Source organism: Petaurus breviceps, unplaced genomic scaffold (genome assembly GCF_028583685.1).
Source record: "Petaurus breviceps papuanus isolate PSGF00001 unplaced genomic scaffold, PetGlider_PUasm1.0 225, whole genome shotgun sequence".
NCBI lineage: Eukaryota > Metazoa > Chordata > Mammalia > Diprotodontia > Petauridae > Petaurus > Petaurus breviceps.
This window is the reverse complement of record NW_027185889.1, coordinates 13794586-13818933: the sequence shown is the minus strand read 5'-3', so window position 1 is coordinate 13818933 and position 24348 is coordinate 13794586. Positions and strand designations below refer to the sequence as shown.

General features: G+C 42.3%; 2 protein-coding genes across 3 annotated transcripts in view; one reads left to right on the top strand and one right to left on the bottom strand.

The window, feature by feature from the left end:
* MRPL42 (mitochondrial ribosomal protein L42) overlaps positions 1-18218 on the bottom strand; it is a 29762-nt gene extending 11544 nt beyond the window's left edge. Inside the window, exons 1-4 of one of the 2 annotated variants that reach the window (XM_069095170.1) lie at positions 18071-18218; positions 8980-9084; positions 7394-7454; positions 5693-5777 (exon numbers count right to left, since the gene is read on the bottom strand). In XM_069095170.1, the coding sequence (XP_068951271.1) occupies positions 5693-5777; positions 7394-7454; positions 8980-9064 (231 nt within the window). In that variant the 5' untranslated portion in view covers positions 9065-9084; positions 18071-18218. Of the gene's footprint in view, positions 1-5692; positions 5778-7393; positions 7455-8979; positions 9140-18070 lie in introns of both variants that reach the window. The other variant, XM_069095171.1, reaches the window with a different exon arrangement.
* The window catches only part of UBE2N (ubiquitin conjugating enzyme E2 N), a 161855-nt gene that overhangs the window by 67772 nt on the left and 69735 nt on the right, over positions 1-24348 (top strand). The window lies entirely within an intron of this gene.

Here is a 24348-nt window from a genome sequence, read left to right as displayed (position 1 = left end):
CCCAATTGCCCTCCAAAAAGCCAAAAAAAAAAAAAAAAAAAAGAAAATGACTCTAAACAAATTTTAGAGCTACAGAACCCACAAAGTGACAGAGAGAAACAAATCTCCCACTGAAGGCAGCCTGGTAGGCTGACAGGAAGGGTTCATTGCAGCACACTGGGAGCCGCAAACATGAGCCGCACCATTTTGGCCCCAGGGCAACCCTAACCAGCAGCACCTGAAGCAGACTTCAGGAGGGTGAATCACCAGCAGCTGTGGCGGTTTCCAGACTTTTCAACCCATAAACACCAAAAAGAAAGTAAAAGGTAAGTCCAGAACTCTGTTGGAAAGGAAGGGCACGGTCCGGCCCCTGCCCCCTGAAGCATCTGCTGTGTGGCTGCCTCCAGAGCTCCTGGCCTATAGGTCTTAGGTGGACCAATCAACCACTCATATGGTAATCACTCTTGCTTTGACCTGCTTGGATCTGGGTTGTTTTCTTGGGTGGAGATCCTGGGGTGAGAAACACCAGTTTGCCAGTGTGGTGTCTGTAGAGAGGGTGCCCTCCTCAGACAAAACCCCAGTGATTTGGGACAAAGCTCTCCTCTCGGGAAGCAGAGTTCCACCATAGCAAAGACCTCAAATGTCAAGTAACTGATTGGCAATATGAACAAGCAGAGGAAGCACAAACAGACCACAGAATCCTTTTTTGGGAACAAAAAGGATCAAAACAAAGAATGGGAGGAAGACAACGAAGTCGGAATTCCTTGCATCAGAAGCTTCCAAGAAAGATATGAACTGATTACAGGCCATGGAGGAGCTCAAGAAGGATTTTGAAAATCAAGTAAGAGGGGGTGGTTAGGTGGCGCAGTGAGTAAAGCACCGGCCCGGAGTCAGGAGGACCCAAGTTCGGTCAAAGAGCTAGGATCAAAACCAAGAATCACCTACCCAGCAAAACTGAGTATAATGCTTCAGGGGAAAATATGGTCATTCAATGAAATAGAGTATTTTCAACCATTCCTGATAAAAAAACTAGAGTTGAATAGAAAATTTGACTTTCAAACACAAGAAGCAAGAGAAGCATGAGAAGGTAAACAGGGAAAAGAAATCATAAGGAACTTACTAAAATTGAACTATTTACATTCCTACATGGTAAAATGATAATTGTAGCTCGTGAGACTATTCTCAGTATGAGGATAGTCAAAGGGAATATATATATGTATACATATATATGTATGCATACATATAGGTTTACATAGGAGGGTATATGGGCATATGAATACATATGTGAGTGTGTATATATATGTGTACATGTATACATAGACACGGGGCATAGGATCAGTTGAACAGGAAGTGATGATATCTTAAAAATAAAATTAAGAGGTGAGAGAGGAATATAATGAGAGAAGAAAGGGAGACAGAATAGGGTAAAGTGCCTCATATAAAAGGGGCAAGAGAAAACTGTTACAGTGGAGGGGAAGAATAGGAAGACAAAAGGGAATGGGTCAACCTTACTTTCACTGAATTTGACTTAAGAAGGGAATAACATACACACCAAATTGGGTATCTTACCCAACAGGAAAGTGGGGGGGAAGGGGATAAGAAGGGGGATGATAGAAGGGAGGGCAGATTGGGGGGGGGGGGGGTAGTTAGAAGCACGCACTTTTGAAAGGGAGCGGAAATTCTGAAAAGAAAATAGAAGAAGTGGGGGGTGGGATAGGACGGAGGGAAATATAGTCATTCTATCACAATATATCTACTATGGGAATGTTTTGTGTAACTACATGTGTATAACTCCTCCCAGTAGGGGTGGGTGATGAGGGAAGAAGGGAAAGAATCTGGAAATCAAAGTTTTAAAATCAAATGTTAAAATATATGTGTGTGTGTAATTATTTTTTACATGCAACTGGGAAATAAGGTATACAGGCACTGGGGTATAGAAATCCATCTTGCCCTACTAGAAAGTCAGAAGGGGAATGGGGGAGGATATAAGAGAGAGTAGATTTGGAGATGGGGTATTCAGTAGGATTGCTATTTGGGGGTGGGCTGGTAGGGGAAAGATGTGGAGAAAATTTGTAACTCAAAATCTTGTGTAAATGAATGTTGGAAACTAAAAATAAATTAAACAAAAATAAAATTTAAAAAATGTGTAATTCTGATGTTTCTTCTTTTAAAACAATTTTCTCTGTTCAACTTCATGGCACATAATTACGCTGATCTAATAACTAAAATAGTAAACCCATTCTTTTTCAATTATTTACTGTCCCCAGACTAAGACTCATCTTCCTAAAATACCAGAAATGGAAAAAATCCTTTTGAGCATCCATGTAGCCAAAGGCTGTTGTAAAGAAACTGTTGTTTCTGTAGCTGCCCAAAAGCTACAAAGCTGTTATAAAGAACCACAATGGGAGCATAGCTCAAGGTGGCTTATTTGAATGACAACATATGGATTAATAAAAATTTTTGCAACTATGATTTATAGGTGGTTAAGTGAACATCAGAGATTTATCATAAGATTGACGGTTGAAAATAATTTACTATAATAAAGTCAATGTGCATTTATTTTGCCTACTTTTCACCAGGGTTCAAGCTTGGGGACAGGGGGAGGGGAGAGAGGAAAGGGGAAAGGCAGGAGGACTTAGGATATATATTTTGGAACACCAAGATTCAAAGGGGTCTAGTCTGCAAACAATGGTATAAACACGAAAGCTAAAGAAACCTAAAATTAAACTAATTAAATTCACACTTGAGCTTATTTAGAGAAAGTTCTGAGCATATAAGGGACCCCTTCTTCTACAGCTAATTGGAAGAACAAGACTCTGTCTTGCAGAACAAAAAAGATCTAAGACCTGTAGCTGGAGAAAGGCATTTACGTCCTGTTTACCGCTTGCCTATGGCTGTCATATCTCTGACAAAGTCTGTTCCCTGGCTAGACACCTGTAAGGGTTATGGGATTTAAAGATCTCCCATGCCCCATGGACGTGCTGACATAGCAGAGCAAGAAAAAAAAAAAAAAACGGGCAAAAGGTCCTGCGGTTGGCAGTTGGTGGCGGTGGGCTTTTTTTTTTTTTTTTTGAGTTGGGACTCCTGCTGAGGACTGCCAGGGGCCGGAGCTGCTGGGAGCACACTTCCAGGACACTGGGTGGTTGCTGTGAGTGGGGAGAGGAGGACCTTTGCCTGAGGTAGCCTGTTCTGTTTTAAAGGCTTGAAAATGTGGGTGCTTTCTACTTTATCTACCTGTGCCAATGTCATAACTACTCTGATGGCTTTCACTTTCTGGTTTTGGGACTCAGTCTTTTGGTATCTTAATAAATTTTCTAGTTTATTTCCCCAAATGGCAAACCTGATGTATTTTGTGATGGATAATTATATCAGCATATTTGTAATCTCTATAGGCATTGTGAATATTGCATTGCTGATACAACACCTCCAGTTCCTGTAATGAGCGCTTATGGGACATGACTGAAGCCCTGCCGTCAAGACCCTCCCAACCTGGCTTCACCTGCCTCTACAGACTCCTCACACTCTTTTGGGACTCCTATTGCACCCTGCTTTCCTACCTCCGCACCTTTGCCTTCCATTAAGAACACCCCCCACCTTTACCTGCTGAATTCCTAATTTCCTTCCAAGTCCAATGTTAATGCAACCTCTTGCACAGACCCTCCAGGATCTCCAGGAGTAACAAGCTCCCGTGGGAGTCATGGAGCATTGACTTTATTCCATTCTATGTACTCTTCTCTTCTCTACTTGGCCTTTCTTTGCCATCTACCTACAAACATGCACCAGACTCCTCCCATGCTGAAAGCGCCGACTGCCTCCATGTCTTTACCAGTCACTCCTTAAACCCTTTCAATTTAGCTTCCAATCTCCCCCACTCTATTAAAACTGACTTTCCAGGTCTTGGATAATCTGTAACACCTCTGGTCCACCGGCCTTCCACCATCCTGACGCACCTTGACCCTTCTATAACACAAACTGCATTCTACCTGACGTAGGTGATAACCCTACCACTCCATTCTCTCTCTTCCCTTGGAGGCCACCAAACTGTTCCCTTGTGAATACCTGTCTAGAGTTGGCCTTCTTGGTTTCCTCTGATGGTCTTTCCTACCCCATGATGGGATACCTGAGCATGGAGGCTCCTCCTCCACCCTTGGCTTTCTTTTCTTCCCCTCTCAGAGGTGGCTCTCCTCCAAGCTCCTTCTTTTAATAATCACCTCCAGACAGACAGTTCCCAAATCCCTCTCTCCTCCTGAGCTCTGGTCACTCAATGACCTGCTGGACTCTGCAGTCAGGAGACCAGGGTCAGCCTCCTGGCTCTGGGCCAGTCAAAGCATCTCTGGGTCTCAGATCTGTCCTCTGTAAAATGAGTGTGCTGCAGGAAATCCTCTCTGCAGTGCCATGGACCTGTAGATCTCATTATCCACATTCCCAGGAGCCATCCCCCTCTGGCCTCTTCTCTATTCTGTCTGCCACCCACCACCAAGTTCACCATCACTTCAGTCCCCCAAACTCAAACTCGGCCATCTCTGACTTGTCCTTCCCCCTTGCTCCCCATATCCAACCAGATGCAAAATCCTCTCGATTTGATCATCACTGATCCATCTCATACCTGACTCTACACCAACATTACTCAGATGCTTCATGGGGCATGGAGGTGCCCCTGGGTTCTTAAAGACCATCCTGGCAGGTAATAGGTTCTAATAGTCCCTACCAAGCAAATGAGGCTCCAAGTATGCTGCCAGTAACGGGTGTCATGCAAGTATGCACCCAGTTAAGGTCAGTGATATCCCCAGGGGAATTTTTGGTTCCAGAAACTCATAAAAGGCTATCTACACAGGCATGAAAAACAAGATTCTGTGTGTGTGGAGTATCCACATGAAAAAAATTTTGCATACTTTATAATGAAACACTGGTCTAAGTCACTCCACTCCTCAAAAATATTCAATAACTTACTGCCTAAAGACTCAAATTCAAACTCTTTAAACTGGTACTTAAGAACCTTTCCCACTGGCTCCAACATAATTTTCCTGTCTACTTCCTCATCATGTGAACTTACCCCATTGCCATCTGCTCTGATGCCTCCTGCCCTGATCTTCTAGGTTCCCCAGTGGAAAACTGTGCTCTCCTGCTCGAATCTCAGACAGATCTTCGAGAGCATCTCTTCTTTTCTCTTCCTATGCTCCTTTCTCTAGGTCCATGTCCTAGCACCAGTGGAATGAGCTCCCAGAGGTGAGACTGTTTTTCATAGTTTAATTTCTGGGCATAGAACTTGGCATATAGAAGGCACTTAAGAAAGATCTCAGGGTGGCTAGGTGGCGCAGTGAATAGAGCACCGGCCCTGGAGTCAGGAGGACCTGAATTCAAATCTGGCCTCAGACACTTTGACACAATTACTAGCCATGTGACCTTGGGCAAGTCACTTAACCCAACTGCCTTGCCTCCCCCCCAACCCCGTGCCAAAGAGTCTACAGTGGGACTATAAATGCCTTTGTTCTCAAGAGTGTGTTTTCATGAATGCTGTCTGAAATCTCACTAGTTGCTGGTGACTTCATGCTGGACTCACAGGGATGTTACAGTCTGACAGAAGTAATGAACTAAAAAAGAGATCAGCTGAAAGCAGAGAATCCTGCCTCCCCCCTCCCCCCAACTTTACTTTCTTCTATCACAATAAGATAAGATTTTATGGTGATTCAGAGAGTAAGAAATGTAGACCTACTTTGGTGTGCTCATAAGGCATGTCCACAGAAGGATGGTAACAGATGATAGTTCTGCCATCTGACGACAGTGCGAGTTCCACCTTGCTATAAAAGAAAAGCATTTTACTGTAGAGGGGATATAATGGATCTGTGTTGCAAAATTAAGCCATTAATCTAAAATTACTTGATGAAGAAGAAAAATACTAAATGAGAAGTTAACCCACTTGGCCCACATGAGAGAGGGCAACATCTACAGAACCACCTTGAGATCCACAAATATTGAAACTGGTCCAAAACCCATTTGCACTTTCATCCTGTTTATATTTAAAATGCTTCTATTTCCAGATGTACCACCTTGTGGGAAAAGAATACCAATGTGTACTAGTCATGGCTTTCTTTGACTCTAATCACAAGAGAAACCAGTATGGCTAAGAATTGACATAAAAAATTAAATGTGAAAAAAAAATTTATTTTAGCCAACTGAAGACTACAAAAATGAATTGTACTGTCAGAATACTTTACCATCATTTCAGGATGGAAAACTCCAAAATGTTGATAACATAAACATTAATTCTGGCAAAAAAGCTTTTGACTTAAGGAGTTATGTACTCACTAGAAAGACACTGAAAGAGTGGAAAGAAAACAAAATTTGGAGTCAGAGGATCTGGATTTGTAATCCCAGTCCCCCGACAGACCAGTGGGAAACTGGAAAAGTTAATGATTCTTTTCATACCCTTTTTCCCATCTGTGAAAAACAGGTATTAGACTAGATGACACTTAAGGTTCCCCTCTCCAGATCTAAATATAGTATTCTCAAATGTGCAAAAACACTCGTAAGAGGGGTGGCCAGGTAGCACAGTGAGTAAGAGCACCGGCTCCAGTGTTGGGATGACCTGGGGATTGAATCTGGACTCCGACACTTAGCACCCACCCAGAAACACCTGGCCATGTAACCTTGAGCAAGTTACTTAACCCCAATTGCTTAGGGGCAGCCAGGTGGCTCAGCGAGTAAGAGCACCGGCTCCAGTGTTGGGATGACCTGGGGATCAAAAACAGGCTCAGATGCTTAGCACCACACCCAGAAATAACTGGCCATGTAACCTTGAGCAAGTTACTTAACCCTGATTGCTTAAAAAAAAAAAACAACTCATAAGAAAATCCAAAAATAGTCAAAAGTAAAAGAGTTTTTGAATAATAGTCCCAATTCACATTTTTAATGGAGCATAGTTAATATTCCTATTCAAGTCACAAAAGGTAATATATTTTTATTGAAATGTATTAAAGTAAAATGCTTAATAAAGTATGTAGTTTAGTTTCTAGACATTACGTAATTATTAACTGTTCAAAATTAAATAATAGTTTGAGTAGTTATTTTTACCTTTAGATATAAATTAAAATTGGGAAATTAATTTTCCCCCAAAGCTACAAAAAATAAAATAAAATAAAGAGGATTTCTGGCAGTATATTTATATCTTGCAATAAACTGAGCATTCAGTAAAATACAATGGCAGTAATTTTTTATTAACAAATGCTTGTAAACATATGCTTGTTCAACAACCGTCATAATAACTATAGAAAAGAAAAATAATGGAAAAAAATCCGAGGAAGAAAGCCGTAGACACCAAAACAAGTAACTAAATTCAGTTATTTCCAAGATTACATCTAAGGCAAAAAGAGAAATTAAGGTATTGTTCCTGTTTCATTTGGATTATAATACATACCAATTGTAGTCTTCTGGAAGAGGTGTGTATGTTGACTTATGACAAATACAGCCTGGAGCTCCTTTAGGAAAGACCCAAACAACAAAGATCAAGTTAATCACCAGTTATGTGTACATTTAAACTTCGTACTTGAATTGATCTGTGATGTCAAGGACAGGGGTGTTCCTTCCATGAATCCAAACTACCACCCTTGGAACATTTCTTCATCCTCTACAGCTAACTCACATCCTCCCATCAGCTTTCCAGAGTGAGTCCACCCAACATACCAGAGACCTTCTATAAAGTTTGTCACTGTATGGATAGCTGAAGAACCCCCACACAGTCTATCTCAGGGATAACACAGAAAGATGTTATCCCTTATTCTGACTGCACAGACTTTTTTTTTTGGGGGGGGAGGGGGCGACAATTAGGGTTAAGTGACTTGCTCTGGGTCACACAGCTAATAAGTGTCTATGGCTGAATTTGAACTCAGGTCCTCCTGATTCTTGAACTGGTGCTCTGTCATTGTGCCACCTAGCTGCTCTAACTGCACAGACTTTTAAAAATTATTTTCTTCCTCCATGAAGACCCAATTAAAAGTGCTTCCCTTCAAAGCATACTCTGATATTACCTATTTACAACACGATTTGGGCCCCAGTTTTTTAACTTGAATCTTCCTAAGTAATTTTTTTTTAAACTTCTGAAAAGGCTTTCTTAGAAAAGTTCACCTCTGAAATACAATGAAAACTAGGAAACATGATAAATCATCTTTTTAAAACAGTTTTAAATATCTGCTCAAGTTAATTAATTGTCAACTAGTTAGAACAATGACAGTAGTGAGACCAAGGTGAAGGACTAATTCCTCCAAGGGTCAGTTTAACCAGAATACTTCTAATCTGTCCTGCACAAGTTAGCATTTAATGACATCTTCTAAATCATGTTATATACACATGCACATAGAATGCTCTTTCACAATTGCTTTTATATATGGTATCTTCCCAACCAGATTGCAAACCTCTTGAAACCAAGGGTATTTTCAGGGAATATAACCCTGTTTATCTCACAGTATTTGGTAAATATCTGCTGTGCAAAGGCCCTTTGCACACTAGATCAATACTTGTTATTAATGTCAACCAAAATTTGTCACTGATGTTAATTTGTCATCAGTATTTGCTATTAATGGAATTAGGGGATTCCTCCCTTGCAATAATTCTCTGGCAGGTGGTACCCACTAATCTAGTCCTGCCCTTCATCTTACAAATGAAGAAACTGAGACCCAGAGTGATAAAGGGCCTTTGCATAGCAGACACTTAATACTGTGGGATCCTATATACCACCCCCACACCTCAAAGCATGCCAGCGCTAAAAAGTCCCTGCCCAGCATAGAGTTTACTAGGGAGCCCCTACTACACTCAGTGTAGGCCTCTCTGGTCTCATTCAGACTTGAAGCAGGAGTGAGGAGGAAGATGGGGACAGGAAGTGGACAAAGGAAAGAAGTCTTAACACTGTGTGTGCTGATACAGGCTTGGTGTTAGGATCACCATCAAGCCTTTAAGACCCTGTGACCTATTTAAAGTAAAATACATAGAGTCCAAAAAACCACTTACTCTGCAGTGTCATTTGCCAGCTGGAGGCAGCTGCATGTGCCAGCAGAGCTCTGGAAAAGGCCAACCTCACCGCTGCATGGGCCATAGTGCAGAGGGTGGAGATGTCTGGAAAGCAAAGTGCCTTTTTTAACCTTCTCAAGACACACGCTTCCCTTTAATTCTGTGTAGTAGAAGAAAACAAAGTAGGCTACATCCATTTAAAATGAAGGGGACCCCTATCTTTTCACCTCATTTCAACATTAGCCCAAAGTAGCCTTCTCTCTAATCCATACCACCCATTTCTATGCCCCTCCACTCCCATGGTGGTCAAACCTCCCTTCTCACCTCCATCCCCCTGAATCTACTCCTATGTATCTGATATCTCTACTTAGAAATGTACATGCTGCCTCCCGGATAAAACTCCAGCACTTCAGAAGCATGGAAAGTTTTGTTTCTTCTCTTTGAATCTCCAATGCCAAGTTATTCTCAGAATCAGGCCTTGGGCATCACGTGGTCAATGGTTTCTAACTTTTTAGAGTGTCAAGACCTTTTCTACTGCCTGGTCCTGATGGGGTACCCATGTTTGTAATATCAGTTTGTAATACCAATTTGTAACATCAGGAATGATGGAGTACTTGGGATCTATATTTGTAACATCAATTTGTAAAACTCTGTAACATCAGTCTGTAAAACCAGTTTGTAAAATCACACTCCATACCCCAAGGCTCACCTCTGGAATAGCTTTTGTACAACTGAAAAAAAAAAACAACAACAAAACTCGGTCTTCAAGACCTCAAGTAGAAAGGATGGGCCAGTTTCCCCCTACACTTGAGGATCTGTGCCTAGGTTATCTTAAAGCAATTTTACCTGGCCTCCACTGGCATCTATCTGGAGGGCCAAGCAAATGTGATTTGTGCCAAGGATTTCAGAAAATCCTCTGAGGTTTTGGAATCTTCCTGTCAGTTTTTCTCTCTCTCTCTGTTCTGTGTAGCTGTGTGAGCGTGTAATCTGACACCTCTAAGCTTTAAACTGCAGCTGGACTGTAGGACATTCCTTTGAAATGCTGATATCTCTTTCCTTCCTCCTCCTTTCCCCTCTGCTGAATGCAGGCTGGAGAGGGAGAGAAAGAGAGCAAAATATTGTCTTGTTTAGGTTATACGACAGTAAATGCAAGTCAAAGAGTGTAGGAAAAGCAAGAAAGTTTAAGCATGTTGCAAAGAAAGGAACATGGGTAGGATGTTAACATAGGTATAAGTTAGTTGCTATTGAAAAGTATGAACAGAAGTTTTAATATCTTTAAAAGTTTGAAAATCTCCTCCTCTTCATTCCACTCTGGCCAAATGGCCAAGTGGAGTGAGGAGAAGGCGATAAGATCTTAGAGAGGGAATCTTCTCCCTCAGAACAAAGTGGCAGGCAGACCAACAGTTAACTATTTCCTGCCTCACCTAAATTAAGAGGAAAGTTTTGTGTAACAGAATGCAACTGAAAGCATTCTGGTCATTTTTGAAAAGTGTCACTCCTAATTTGATGCTAAAGATAAGTCAGAATTCATTTTACTATTTGGCATTTAGGCAATTGGAATATTCTCTAAGATTTGATACGAAAAGTGAGGTTTTTGGGTTCTCTAGAACTGGGATAAGGGAGCAGGCGCCACTCCCCCTCCCCTTGCTAGAGAAGTCAATGCTATCACTTTCAAAGAAGTTTCTAAGGAGTGGGCACATAAAATTTAATGGAGTAAAAGTTAGAACAGCTAAAAACATTTGAGCAGATTTTGTTAAAGCCTCTCTCACCAGATCAGATAAGGAACGTGAGTGAGTGCTGAAGAATAGTAGGGAATTTGAGTTACCCTCCCCTACTTGAAAAAAGAAAAAGAGGGGGGGAGGCATAGCAGCTATATCGAGGGCCCCCCCTGGCAACAGCCCTGGGTCTCTGGGTACCCTGAAGTCCACACTAGGTGTGCAGATGACCCTCTGACCCTCTTTCCTTTCAAACCCCTGGGTCCACAACCAGGCTCTGCAAATGTGAGGAGAGGAGAAAAGCCTCTGCACTTGGTAAGCCTAATTTTCTATCAATAATTTTTGCATGTGATGAATTGGAAATGCAATTAATGTCATAATGTCATTGTTTTATTATGGTATCTCTAAATTGTAAAATCTTCTTATACTGTAAAAATTGAGTGACCATTGTGAGCCAGAAATGGTCTTACATAAAGCAGTTTTCCATCTGAATTTTGTTGAAACTAAAAGATGGAAAAAAGTTGTGTAAAACCAGCTATGTTACTTTATCAGTTCTGTTAACCCTATCTTAAAATGTTTATTTCATATGAATTGGATTTTTTATGTTATAATATATGATGATTTAAAGCTGTCACATTTGGGATACAAACAGATAGTAATAATACTGCTGATATTTACTGTGATAGCTGATTGTTCATTTAACTTTTTGGCTATTCTGGAAATATACAGTGATTTAAAGTTATAGTTAACACATTAGTAATGATGAAATGAATGATTTCTGTGTACAGTGAATTGTAAAGGCATTTTGTAGAATTCTTATTGAGCAAATGAGAAATCCTGAAAAAAAAATGGAAAGAAAAAAATATAGGGATGTAGTTTTCAAGCTTGCTTCATCTAAGGATGTATTTATGTTAATTTGAAGGTTTATGGATCACCACATTCACCATCTATGTGAGATTCAGAATGTAATTGATTTCTAGTGATAAGTTGATTAGTTGTATGGCATAAAAAAAATTACTTGTATGTAACTTCATGTAGAGTTTTAAGGTCATCATATTGGTAATTCATTTGTTTGTATTTCAAAGTACAAATTCAAGAACATGATAATTGTTTATGATATTGTTACTGGTAAACAGTTGTATTATCTATGTTGTATGAGAAACAGTTTCTCCTAAAGTTTTGGAGTATTGTAATTTGGGAAATCATAAGCTTCCAAGTCTGTCTTTGTTTAAAAGGAAGTTTCAGTTAAGATTGTTTAAAATTTTAAGACTGTTAACTAAGTTATTTTGGCTACTGTTTTAATGCTAAAACCTAAAACTGTGACAACTTTATTCTGACTAGTTCTGCCCATTCAGAACAGTCCTCCAGCATGTATGAGAACTGGCTAAGCAGGGGCATCATTATTAGCCCTTCCCCCATTCACTCCTGCATTTAAGATGTTGTAAAACTGCCAAATCCCCTGGAAACTATCTCTGTTAAGCAAGGTCATTGGGAAAAGAACTTTTTTTCAGTCATGTAGTTTTAAATGAACTTAACTTGCTAAAAAGTTGCAAGAATTAAAAAGGATTTCTATCAATTGGCTTTTAGATTTCAGAAGGAAAGATGGTAAAGGGAATTCCTTACATTTGTGAAACCTGAGAAATCTTTATTGCTTATTGCAGCTACAAGAGAATAGAAATAAGCTGTGATTGGTGAGGATTGTTTTTTAAGGTAAAAGGCATTTGGGACCATAACTAAATTTTATTTTGAGTTTGAATTTGGGTATAGTTGTCTGCATTAAATCAGTATCTGAGAGAAAATGCCACAAGCTACTCAGAGGAAATGTGATCCTGTACTGTGGACAGGTGGAAGTCTGCATTTGGTAAAGGCCGAAGCGACAATCTTAGCCTCTGCCTGGGATGGGATCCCCCTGGCTCAGTTTACCCATGGGATTCCTTTGAAAAGGAATGTTCCCCACCTATTTCTGAGTCTAGCTTTGAGATGGAATGGATACTACATGGTTGGATATCTGTAACTAACCTGAATTTTAACAGATTCAAGGATGTTTTATCCTGTCATATTTGGAATGTCACAGGTCCCTGCTTTTTTCCTTTTATAGCAGGTTTCTATGATCAGAGCAAGTAGTCAGTAAAAGATGTGAGCTCTTTTGTGTTAGCTTACTGGAAAATCTAATGTCACTTTCATCTAGAATTAGAACATGAGCTGAAAGTTATGCAAACTGCTTAAGATCATTTTAAAAGTTTTCAACTTACTTTCTTCATAAAAGTTTAGTGATCATTTATGAATCTTGAAACTGTTTTGAAAGAGGGGAAAATACTTTTAGAAGAAATTTTTAAAATCTCTAGTGTAATTTTAAGAGGCCTACTAAAACCTTCATTTGCAAGATAAATTTATTGCTAAATTAATGTAATGAGTTATAAAGCAGAAGAGATCTTGCTGTTTTGATCTGAATTTGTAGTTATTCCATTATCTAAGCAAAAGTTAACATTTGTAACTGAATGTACATGTAAAAGATTCAATTTCTGAAGTATCTCTTTCTTCCAGAGTGAATATAAACAGAGGATAAACAAGCTTTTTGAAACAAGGATGTATGTCTACTATCTAGCTGTGAGGTTCAAGTCAGGAACCTCTTTTGTTAAAGGCAGTACAATTGTGTTAGTAAAACTATGTTAAAAAAACTCTATGGTAAAACTATAGAGGACAGTGAAATAGTCTGAGTAATGGATTATACTAGCCCATACTCACCCCACTTCTGGTCAATATTCTCTTACTCCTTTTTGGCCCTTGTTTTTTTAATCTTTTTGCTAGATTTGTTTCTTTTAGGCTCAGCACCCTTCACTTGCAGGTGACATTTCAGGCTGAGTACCAATCACTCTCCAAGACCATGACCCATCACCCCTGCACCTGACATCAGCCATGTTCTGGACACTGGCTACAAACCCACCCCCTTAACGATGGTAGCCTGAGAGGCAGGGACAGCTCTACACCCCTTCCCATCGAGAAGTATTTCAGGAAGCTGAGATCATTACCCTTGTCCCTAAATGAATTGGGGTATCATCTGTTTAAGGGGGGAATGATGGAGTGGTTGGGATCTATGTTTGTAATATCAGTTTGTAATACCAATTTGTAACATCAGGAATGATGGGGTGCTTGGGATCTATATTTGTAACATCAATTTGTAAAACTTTGTAACTTCTGTCTGTAAAACCAATTTGTAAAATCACACTCCATTCCCTCCCCCCCCAGTCTCAGAGCATTAACTCTGCCCCTTCTCCCCCTGCCCCTAGCTTCAGAGCAACAACTCTGCCCAGCAACAACTATCTCAGCTTGGAACAATAACAAACTATTCTTATGAATCCTTCACTAAAGTATCTATAAACATTCCAGCTTAGGCAACTATTATCTCCCCCTTGTATAGTGTCCCACTGCCCCCATGAATCCTTTGGTACCTATCTTTAGGTTGACTCCTTGGCTGCCTCAATGAATCCTTCAGGACCCTACCTCTGGGTTAACTCCTTAGCCTATTATCCACATACTGAGTCTCCCTTAGCCTTGGTTCCCAGACATCAATCTTGTCAAACATGACACTGATGGGTGGCAGACTGGGCAGTTCCATCAGCCATTGACCGCTAGCCGACGTAGTCACGTTTCAAGCCTAAAACCACACCTCCAGGCCGCCTTGGGCTTTTTCCCAGCGAATCATGGGCAATATGCCTGCCAGTTACATTAAGAATACATGTCCCTGGGCGGCCAGGTAGCACAGCGAGTAAGAGCACCGGCTCCAGTGCTGGGATGACCTGGATCAAATCCGGGCTCAGATACTCAGCACCACACCCAGAAAAAACTGGCCGTGTAACCTTGAGCAAGTTACTTAACCCCGATTGCTTTAAAAAAAAAAAAAAAAGAATACATGTCCCTTTAAACACTGGTCCCACCTTAACTCCTCCCTAATCCCACCCTTAATCACCTAGTTAGCATAATTGGCATGGGTTCTACTATGGATGATTCTATATAAATCTTAATTCTACCCCTTTAAGGTTGTAGGTCCCTGTGATAGTAATGGGAATATAAAGATTCCCCTGTATTGGCTTGGTTTTCAAACTGACTGTGTTAAAACCCAGAGCTTGTTAATCCCACCTGTGGGATGGGCTTGTTGATGTGAAAAGAAAGTCCTGAACTGGGAGGAGCTGGTGACATAGATTTGGAGAGACAAGAGAGAGGCAGAAGAACTTTTTGGAAGCAGCACCTCGTGGAGGCAGAGAGAGACTGAGAGAATTGCTGGGGGCCACTTTGAATTGCCCTGGACTTTTGAGACCTGCCCCCTGAGCTGCCAAGGACTGAGGAGACACGGCTGTTTTGCTGGTACTTTGTCTGTCTGTTTTGATGTTGTTTTGCCAGATTTGTCCACTGGTGAAAGACAGTCCTTTTGTTGAAGAAGTCCTGGAACCTGGCTGTTGGCTAAGAGCTCCTGAGACTGTCCTGCAGACAGAGAGTGAATACTGTCCACTGGTGAAGGACAGTGCTGTTGTTGCAGGGGTCTGGGAACCTTGTTGTTGGTTCAGAAGCCCTGAAGAAGGATTTTCTGGTTGTATGTTTACAGAAATCCTGGGAGAGGGTTTTGCTAATGTTTTCAGGGGTTCTAGGACTGTTCTACAGACAGAGGATGAATTAATGAAGAGACTGGCAATGTATCTTGTGACCTTGCTAAGCCTTGTCTCCCCAGGAACTAAGATTGCTGAGAACTTGCCTAGTGTCAAGATGAAGAAAAGACCTCCATTTGGGTATTAAGTGCTGTGCTTAAACTTGATGTAACTCTGGTATAGATTCAATTGTGATCCAGGGGTAGGGAACTTTTGACCTTTTTGTGTTCTATGGTTGAATAAATGAATGTACTTTACTTATGTTTGGAAACTAATCTCCATTTGAGAAGAGGGGCTTTGTGGTGGACTAAATGAAGGTACAGCCAGGGGGGGAGTAGTATTTAGAACAGGGACTTTGTAACTGATTGAATGAATGGAAGGTCCTGGGGTGGGGTAGTACTTGGAGATTATTTAATCACCCTTAGTAAATGCTGTATTTTGAATGATGTCTTGTTTTGACCTTCTCTGTTCTTGGTTGGTCACTGAATAAAATAGAGAGCACCTATGCTGGTATTCTGAACCTTGGGAAGTTGCCTTTCCTTGGCATTACATTACAATCCCCTAAGGATCCTTGCCCGATGTAAGGTGTATAATAAACTTTTACAACTCTGACTCCAATTAGGCTTGAGTTGACTTCGTTCCAGACTGAATCGAAGACTCTGGTCTTAGATAAGATCAGAGTTCCTGCTGAACCTAATAGCCAACCCTCATCAGTCCCATACACAACAGTGGTAAGTCTTGGCATTCAATGATTGAGAAAACATTATGGTAAAGAACTTTTATCAATTAAGCACCAATTGGACCAGCAACTTTACTAGTATAGGGAACTTTTGGATTTGAAATTCCCTCTACCAAGGCAGGTAGACACCTTCTCTGCACCTGAAGAGTCATTAAAAGCTGCCCAGGGCATTGACAAGTCAAGCACCTTGCCGAAGGTTACAAACACTACCACCATGTGTCTGAAGTGGAATTTGAACCTAATTCTTCCTAGACACAAGAACAGTCGGTCAATCAGTCAATAAGTGTATATTCAGGGGCTGCTGGGTGGCACACTGTCCCTGGAGTCAGGAGGACCTGAGTTCAAATTCAGCCTTAGGCACTTAACACTTACTAGCTATGTGACCTTGGGCAAGTCACTTAACTCCAAAGCCCTGCCTGCCCCCCTCCAAAAGAAAAAAAGAAATAAGTGTATATTATTCAGCACCTACTATGTGTTAGACAGTGGGTTACAAAGTCAAAAGACAGCGCCTGCCCACAATCTAATGGCCAGCTCCCTACCCACTATGCACAATGCCCCTCATAAATAAATTCAATAATGCTTGAATGAATTTGACTTTTATTAATTACATTTGAGAATCCAAACACTTGAGACTGCTCAACTGGTATGTTTAAGTTATTACCACTGTATCATGGTGTGCTAGAAAGAACTCTCTCTGGAGTCTAAGAACCTGTGCTCAGATCCTGCCCCTGATGTGCTGCTGGTCATTATCCCGCCTGATAGAATGAATGCAAGCTCTCTAAGGCCAAAAACTATTTCATTAGGAGCTAAGGATACAGATACAAAACATGTCACAATTCCTATACCAATGAAATCACAGTTCTAATCAAAATCAATATCTAGTCTGTCTCTCTCTTGGTGCCCCCACCCTCTCCCTTTCCCAATGGTCCAATGGCTTGCACAACCTAAAGCTACTTTCTCATGTTTTGCATTAATTAGAAGTTTTATATATATATGAAAACTATCCACATACAATATCTATATCAACTTATATTGATATAGATGTAGGTCCAGGTAGATTGTTATAGAAATCTTGATCAACTGATAGACAGATGGGTAGTTTATAAGTATGGATAGATAAAATATGGATAGATAAGATGGACAGATAAAAATGAGAGGTAAGTACTCAGAGACGTAGTTTGATAAATGGATAAATAGATAAATGAAGATAAGAGATGATAAGTAGTGAGCGAACGGGTGTGCACGTGTGTGCCTGCGAGTAGAAGGAAGAGAAAACACTTTAAGGTTTTCAAAACTTTTTATGATGCCTTGTTTGCACCTCACAACAACCCCTTGGGTGTGTGGTAATAACAGCCAAGGTGCTTCCCCTTCTCTGCGCCTCAGTTTCCTTATCTGCCAAAGGAGCACGATGGGCAGGGTGATCAGAGGTCAAAGGTAAGGCCTGCCACCTCTGGGTGCAGCTCTGGGGCAGGGGCTGTGGGGAACGGATGCTCGGCCGCAGCTTTCTCAGGGTGCTTATGTTCCTACACTGCTCCTCCCCCATTAGACTGTAAGCTCCCCGAGGGCGGGTTCCGGTCCTTTTCTCATCTGCTTCCCCAGGGTTCGGGCCGCGCCCGGCCCAGAGTAGGCGCTTAATCTGAGGACTGGGTAAGTCAGGAAGCCCGGCGTTCGGGTGCTCCTCTGACGCGCCCCGCCGGCTGACGCCGACCTTGGTCACGTCGCCCGCGCGGGTCTTGGTTTCCTAACTTGTACAAACGGGGGCAGTAACGACACCTTCCTGGAGGTTAACACTTTCTGCCGCTGCCGCCCCGGGCCGGTCACTCTGTGCCTCAGTTTGCTCGCCTGTAAAAGGAGAATAGCAGTCCTTCCCTCCCTCCCAGGCAGGTTGGCAGGCCACGCTGACGTAACGCGTGCAAAGCACCTCACTATTACTATTACTGTGGCTCTTCTTATTATTTTTACTCCACCCTCCGCAACCCAAAGACAAAGCCAGTTACCTCAAGGACACTAGCTGGGTCCTTCTCAGCCACTCACTCCACGTTCCCCGCGGCGCCTCACAAGCCGGCGCAAGAACAACTTCCGGTTCTCGTGAAGTCACCACGCCTTTCCTGTCCGCAGCGCGAGGCATGCTGGGAAACGTAGTCCAACTGGAAAAGAAACCCACTAGGGCGTTTTCAATCTCGGAAGGGATGGAACCTTCCGAGGACTGCCATCCCTAGTGTCCAGCCTTTACCCGAACCCGAATCGGCTCAACCCGGGGGGAGGGGGGGCCGGAGGAAGACGAGGTTGGAGTATTGGCAAGGGACGGGGATTTGTATACATTGAGTTCAGATTCTGACTGAAATTTACAACTCGTTCACCCTGAACAAGTCACTGCCTCCCTGGGTACATTACCTTTTTCTAATGTAAATCCTATGACTCCTAACAGGACTGGTTGTCTAGAGAGTAATAATAACAATAATAATAAATAAGAGTGGCTATGTGGCACAGAAGATAGAACCCCAAGCCTGGAATGAGGAAGACCTGGGTTCAAATGACTTCAGACACTTACTAGCTGTATGACCCTGGGCAAGTCACTTAACCCTGTTTGCCTCAGTTTCCTCATCTGTAAAATGAACCGGAGAAAGAAATGGCAAACCACTCCAGTATCTTTGCCCAGAAAACCCAAGAGTAGGACATGACTGAAAATATGACTGAACTGAAACATACAAACGGTACACTCATGCCCTGTTTCAGTCTCCCTTAACAAGAGGTTGTCTTTAGCCTCCAGGTCATCAGTATGTAGAGCAGCAAAGAATCATCTTGTTCAACTGAATGGATGGATGGATGGATGGATGGATGGATGGATGGATGGATGGATGGATGGATGGATGGATGGATGGATGTAGCATTTATTAAATACTTAGTATAAGCAAAGCTAAGCTAAGTACTGGGGATACTAACAGAAAAGGAAGACATTCCTTGCTCTCCAGGAGTTCACATTATCATGGAGGACACAAAAGATTTGGAAGGTTTCAGCTGTAAGTCAGATGGAAAAATCCATTCATCTTTGGGGTATGGTGACCAAATTGTCATGCCTCTTCTTTAAAGTCATTTCCACCAACAAAATCCCATATGTTTCTGACGCCCCACTGGACAGAGCCAAGGTCTTGGGAGGCAAGGGCTGCCCCCTTGGGTCTCCAGCAGCTGTGGCTGCAGCCCCTACAAGAGCAGCCTCCCAACTTTGTCCGCATAGGGCTGCATCCCAGGATGATAACTGAAGGCACAGGGCTGGAAGCTTGGCTGTTCCCAGGGCTCTTGGGTTCAGGGTTCTGGGCTGTCTTTGATCAGAGTCTGAGGGGAGATGGTGGTCCAAGTGGTGCTGTTAATGGAATGACTTGCCTGGCCTGTTGACTTCTGACCTTCTGACTCTCCCTTAAGGGGCGCGTGGCTGCTTCAGCCAGCTCAGCCTGCCTGGCCTTGGTAGGCATGGCTGGCCCCTTCTCCATAAGAGTAACTTCCTCAGATAATGGCTATAAGGGCTGGACTGAAAGCAGGCCTGGTAATGGGGGAGTGGGAGAAGAGGATGCTGCCACTGTTTCATAAAGAATATCTAAAATACGATTTGGAAAAGTGCTTTATGTTAACTACCAACTGGAGAAATCAGAGACAGCTTCACGGAAGAGAAAATATATAAAATTTTGAAACTACAAGGTTAAAAGAAGTCTAGATAAGATTTAGAGCTGGAAAGATCCTTGAAATCAACTACTTAACTCCCACTCCTCTTTTTTGTGTGTGACAAGTGTGGGATGAAAAAAGTTCAGAGTCTGAGTCTGAGATCAGAAAAAATCTTTATTCTTTCTTATGAGAAAGGGTACAGCCTTTGTCCCTCAAACAGCATCTGCCAGGGAGTGCAAACTACAGAAGCACACAGGCTTCTGTTATCCTAACCCTACCCCACCTCCTACCACTGTCCCACCTTACCACTGGTTGGTAAGGCAAGCTCACAATCTTCTTACTAATGCTAACTAATCGGCGCAAAGCAATCTCAATCCATGACTATAATTATTCCTAATGAGGTTTTAATTTTGTTAAATAACATACATAATACATGAGGTTCACTAAGCAAGCGTAGTAACAACCCCAGAACACTGAACCCCCACTAGTCAAACCTAGAATATATCCTTATCTGGGCCTGAGTGTCCCAAGGCTGCTGTCTGCTTTCTGATTGGTGAGTTCTCTGGGCACTAGGAACCCAACTTCTTCCCAAGGCTACTGCCTCAACTCTTCCCAAGGCTATTGCCTGGTACTTTTCATCAGTAGTCTTGTTTCAGCAATTCTTGTAGTTCTGTAGAAACTTAACCCTTTACTACCTCTCACACTAACATTCCTTTCCCCAAATAAAAATGCCTCTAATTTAGTCTCAATAGTTAATTCAATCAATTGTATTAATTTGGGTATTAATAATACTATTAGGATAGCTCTTACATTACTTTGAAATATGCAATGACCCCATATGTATAGGGAAATGATGCTGAACTTAGTTATAAAGTATAAAGAAGAAATAAGAATCCAATAGGATATTCACAATGGGGAAACTTCACTGCAAGTCATCCGAAGAAATTTAGGCTTAAAGAGAGACTGATTTGCATCAAGTCACACACATAGTAAGTAGCTGAATTAGAACTTGTATCTAGCTCTTCTGATTCCAAATCTAGTGTTCTTGTCACCAGGGATCCTTCAACTGGGGTCTGCAGAACCAGTTTCAAAAACATTTTCATAACTATTTCAATATTATCAATTCCACCTGTAATGTCATGTATTTTATTTTATATATTTAAAAACTTTAAGGAGGCTAGATGGCTCAGTAGATAAGAGTGCTGGGCCTGGAGTCTGGAAGACCTGAGTTCAAATCCGGCCTCAGACACTTAGTAGTTGTGTGAACTTGGATAGGTTTAACTTCTTCATTTAACATTAACTTCATTTAACTTCTATTTGCCTTAATCCACTGGAGAAGGAAATGGCAAATCACTCTTGTACCTTTACCAGGAAAACCTTATGGACAACACCGGAATGCTATAGTTCAGGGGGTCACAGAGTGTTGGACACAACTGAATAAACAACAACAAATAATACCTAATTCTTAGATGGGGTTCATAGCCTTCCCCAGAATGCCCAAGGGGTCTACAGACAACAAAAAGGTTCAGAGCCCCTGTACTATACCATAACAATCTAGTCTGCAGCCTTGGCCACATCGGGCCTTTTAGAGCCTAGGATGCAGCCTTTTGACCAAATCCAAGTTTTGTAGAAGAAATCCTTTTATTACAAGGATTTGTTTTGTGAAGTCTGGATTCAGTCAAAGGGCTGCACTTGAGGACCTAGAGGGCCACATGTGGCCTCCAGGCTGCAGGTTCCCCAGCTTGATCTAGTCCAAACCCCTACCCATAGCAACAAGCCAACTGATAACATCCTGACAAGTAGTGATGCAGTTTTCAACAAAAGAAGATCTCCAGGGACAGGGAGCTCACTACTTCTACCCCTTCAGGCAGAGGCAGATTGCCATTTTGGGGAAAGCTGAGCCAGGACTCCCTATCATCTTCTACTCACTGATCCTAATTCTGCTCCTCAAAGCCAAGTAAAAGTCAGACCCTTCTTTTATCCGATGCCCATTTAAACATCCCATAGCAGCCCTCCTCTCTCCCTGAAGCAGGGTCTCATCCAAATGAAACCCCTGGAGTGCTTTCAGCCACACAACTGTTTCTGTCCCAGCTGCCCACTTCGAGTCTTAGCTGGCCCGTGTCCCTTCTTGAAGTCATGGCTCCCTGAGCTGTCCCCCCTAGACCAGCTGTGTCTGTACAGAACCGAGCCCCAGAACACCACCTCCTCCCTCCCTTCCGGCATAAGGCTTCTCCCATCTGCTTTCTGGCCTCTACCTTATGCTGCTGATTCATATTGAGTTGGCAGCTTGAGAAAATCCTTTTCCCACAAACTGCTTTCTAGCTTTGCTTCCCACATCCTGTATGTGTACAACTGATATTTTAAAACTCAAATGTAGTTTATTTCTCCTACATGTCACATTATTACCTCCATCAAATAGTTCCAATTGGTTGGAATATCTGGGGGTCTCATTCAATATATTAGGTATCCCCCCAAGTGTCATTTCATGATAAACTTGCTCTGTATTTTTCCTCTCTATCACTGATAAAAATGCTGAAAAAAGTCACAAGGACGGAGCTCCATGGCATTCCACTGGCTTCCCCAGCTTGACATAATTTCATTAACCAATACTAGTAATCAGAGCTGGAAGGGGCCTGAGAGGTCACCCAATCTAACTCCTCACTTTTGTTGTCATTGTTCAGTCGTTTCAATTGTGTCTGACTCTTCATGATCCCATTTGGGGGTTTTCTGGGCAAAGATCTGGAATGGTTTGTCATTTCCTTCTCCACCTCATTTTACAGGTGAAGAAACTGAGGCAGACAGGGTTCAGTGACTTCAGAGACCCAAGCACACTGAGCTCCCAAAGTCACAGGGGTAGTTAATCAGCCATGATTTAAAGCAGCATTTCTTAAGCCCTACGTCTTGACCCACAGTTTAAGAAGCACTGAAGTGGAAAAAGTTTAAGTAGCCCTGATTTAAAGCTTACTACTCCAACCCAGTCTTCTTCCTACTATAACAGATTTGAGTCCAGCTGGGCAACCATTCCAAACATAACTTACTAACACCCCATCTACATCTTCCCCATTTTACCCACAAACATATATTGAAATAGTCAAATGCCTGGCTGAAGTCCAAATATAATATAACCATGACCTTCTCCCTTCTTGAGGAAAAAACCAACTCATCTGACAAAAAATAGCTAGAAGCTGACCCCAGGGTTGAGGCAGGGAATTTTAAAGACACAAAGGACACAAAAGATATGGCAGAGATAAAAAGTCTGTTGAGCTCAAACAAGGGGCTCTGTGGGGATACACTGGGTAGTTATAGGAAGCATAAAAGTCTGGATGAGGAATCTTGCTGTGCTTCTAGGGGCAATATGGAGACATCACAGCTCTAATACAAGATAACCAGGGTTTGGACTCAGGTGCTGAATATCTGGGGAGGAATCCTGCCTGCCTAGGACAGCGTTGTCTGACAGCAGGCCAGCTTCCTCAGTGGGGCGCCCATGGCTTTCACACTTCTTTTTTGTAGTCACTTTCCTGTTGAGGTGGACTGCCTGAGTCCAGCCCCTTGGCCTGGAGGCCCGTGATGTATATGGGAAGCCTGGGATCCATTCAAGGTCATTGGATTGGAGGTGAGGAGGATTAACTCCCTCCTCCCCCATAATAATATCTCTAAGGACAAGAACAAGGTGTCACACCTATCTCTTAACCTCCCTGGCAAAGAGCACTGTCCTACAAAGAGTAAGCATTCAACAATCATCGATAGGAGTGGTAGCTGAGAGGTTCTGTGGGATAGTGGAGAGAGATCCAGTCTCAGAATTGGGCGGACCTGGGTTGGAGTCCCACCTCTGATTCTTCCTGGTTGTGTGACCCTGGACAAGTACAGGCTGATAGATGGCAAAATGGATAGAGCAGCAGGCCCAAGTCAAAAAGACCTGAGTTCAAATCTAGCTTCTGACTGTGTGACAATTCACTTAGCCTCAATTTCCTCATCTGGAAAATGGGGATAATATCCTCCTGGGGTTGTTGTGAAATGAGATAAGACAATGCCTGGCAGATAGTAGGCACCACTGTATTAATGCAAGCCAATGCTATTATTTCATCTCTCAATGCCCCCAGGCAACTCTATTAGAAGCCAAGCTGCAGAGCAGGGATTGATCTGCATGAGAACAAGGAGTTACTTAGAGGGAGCTCCAAACAAAGGTCTGTTCAAAAACAAAATAAAGATTAAATAAATGATAGTGATTGATATGTGTCCTGTCAAACAAAGAAATCACACACACACACACACACACACACACACACACACACACACACACACCCCTTTGTAAATCAACAAAGGGGGCCCCTCAGGAATCAGGATCAACAGAGGCCCCTTCATTCTTTCTAACTCAAAACTTGGAGCCCACTGGGCTCCTCAGTCTTTGGTCCTCCCCATGGAGGATGACTAAGGGATCGATGACTAAGGGATTCCTCTCTTTGCTCCTATAACCCTGTGATTCAGAATTGCTGCCTGCCTGGGCAAATGGCTCTTCCCTCTGCTATTTTCCCACGCCTCATCCCTGCCCCTTTCAGCCCCATATACCTCGCCCCTACAGACTTTCTACAGTCCCTGTATCCCTCCTCTTCCCCTCACT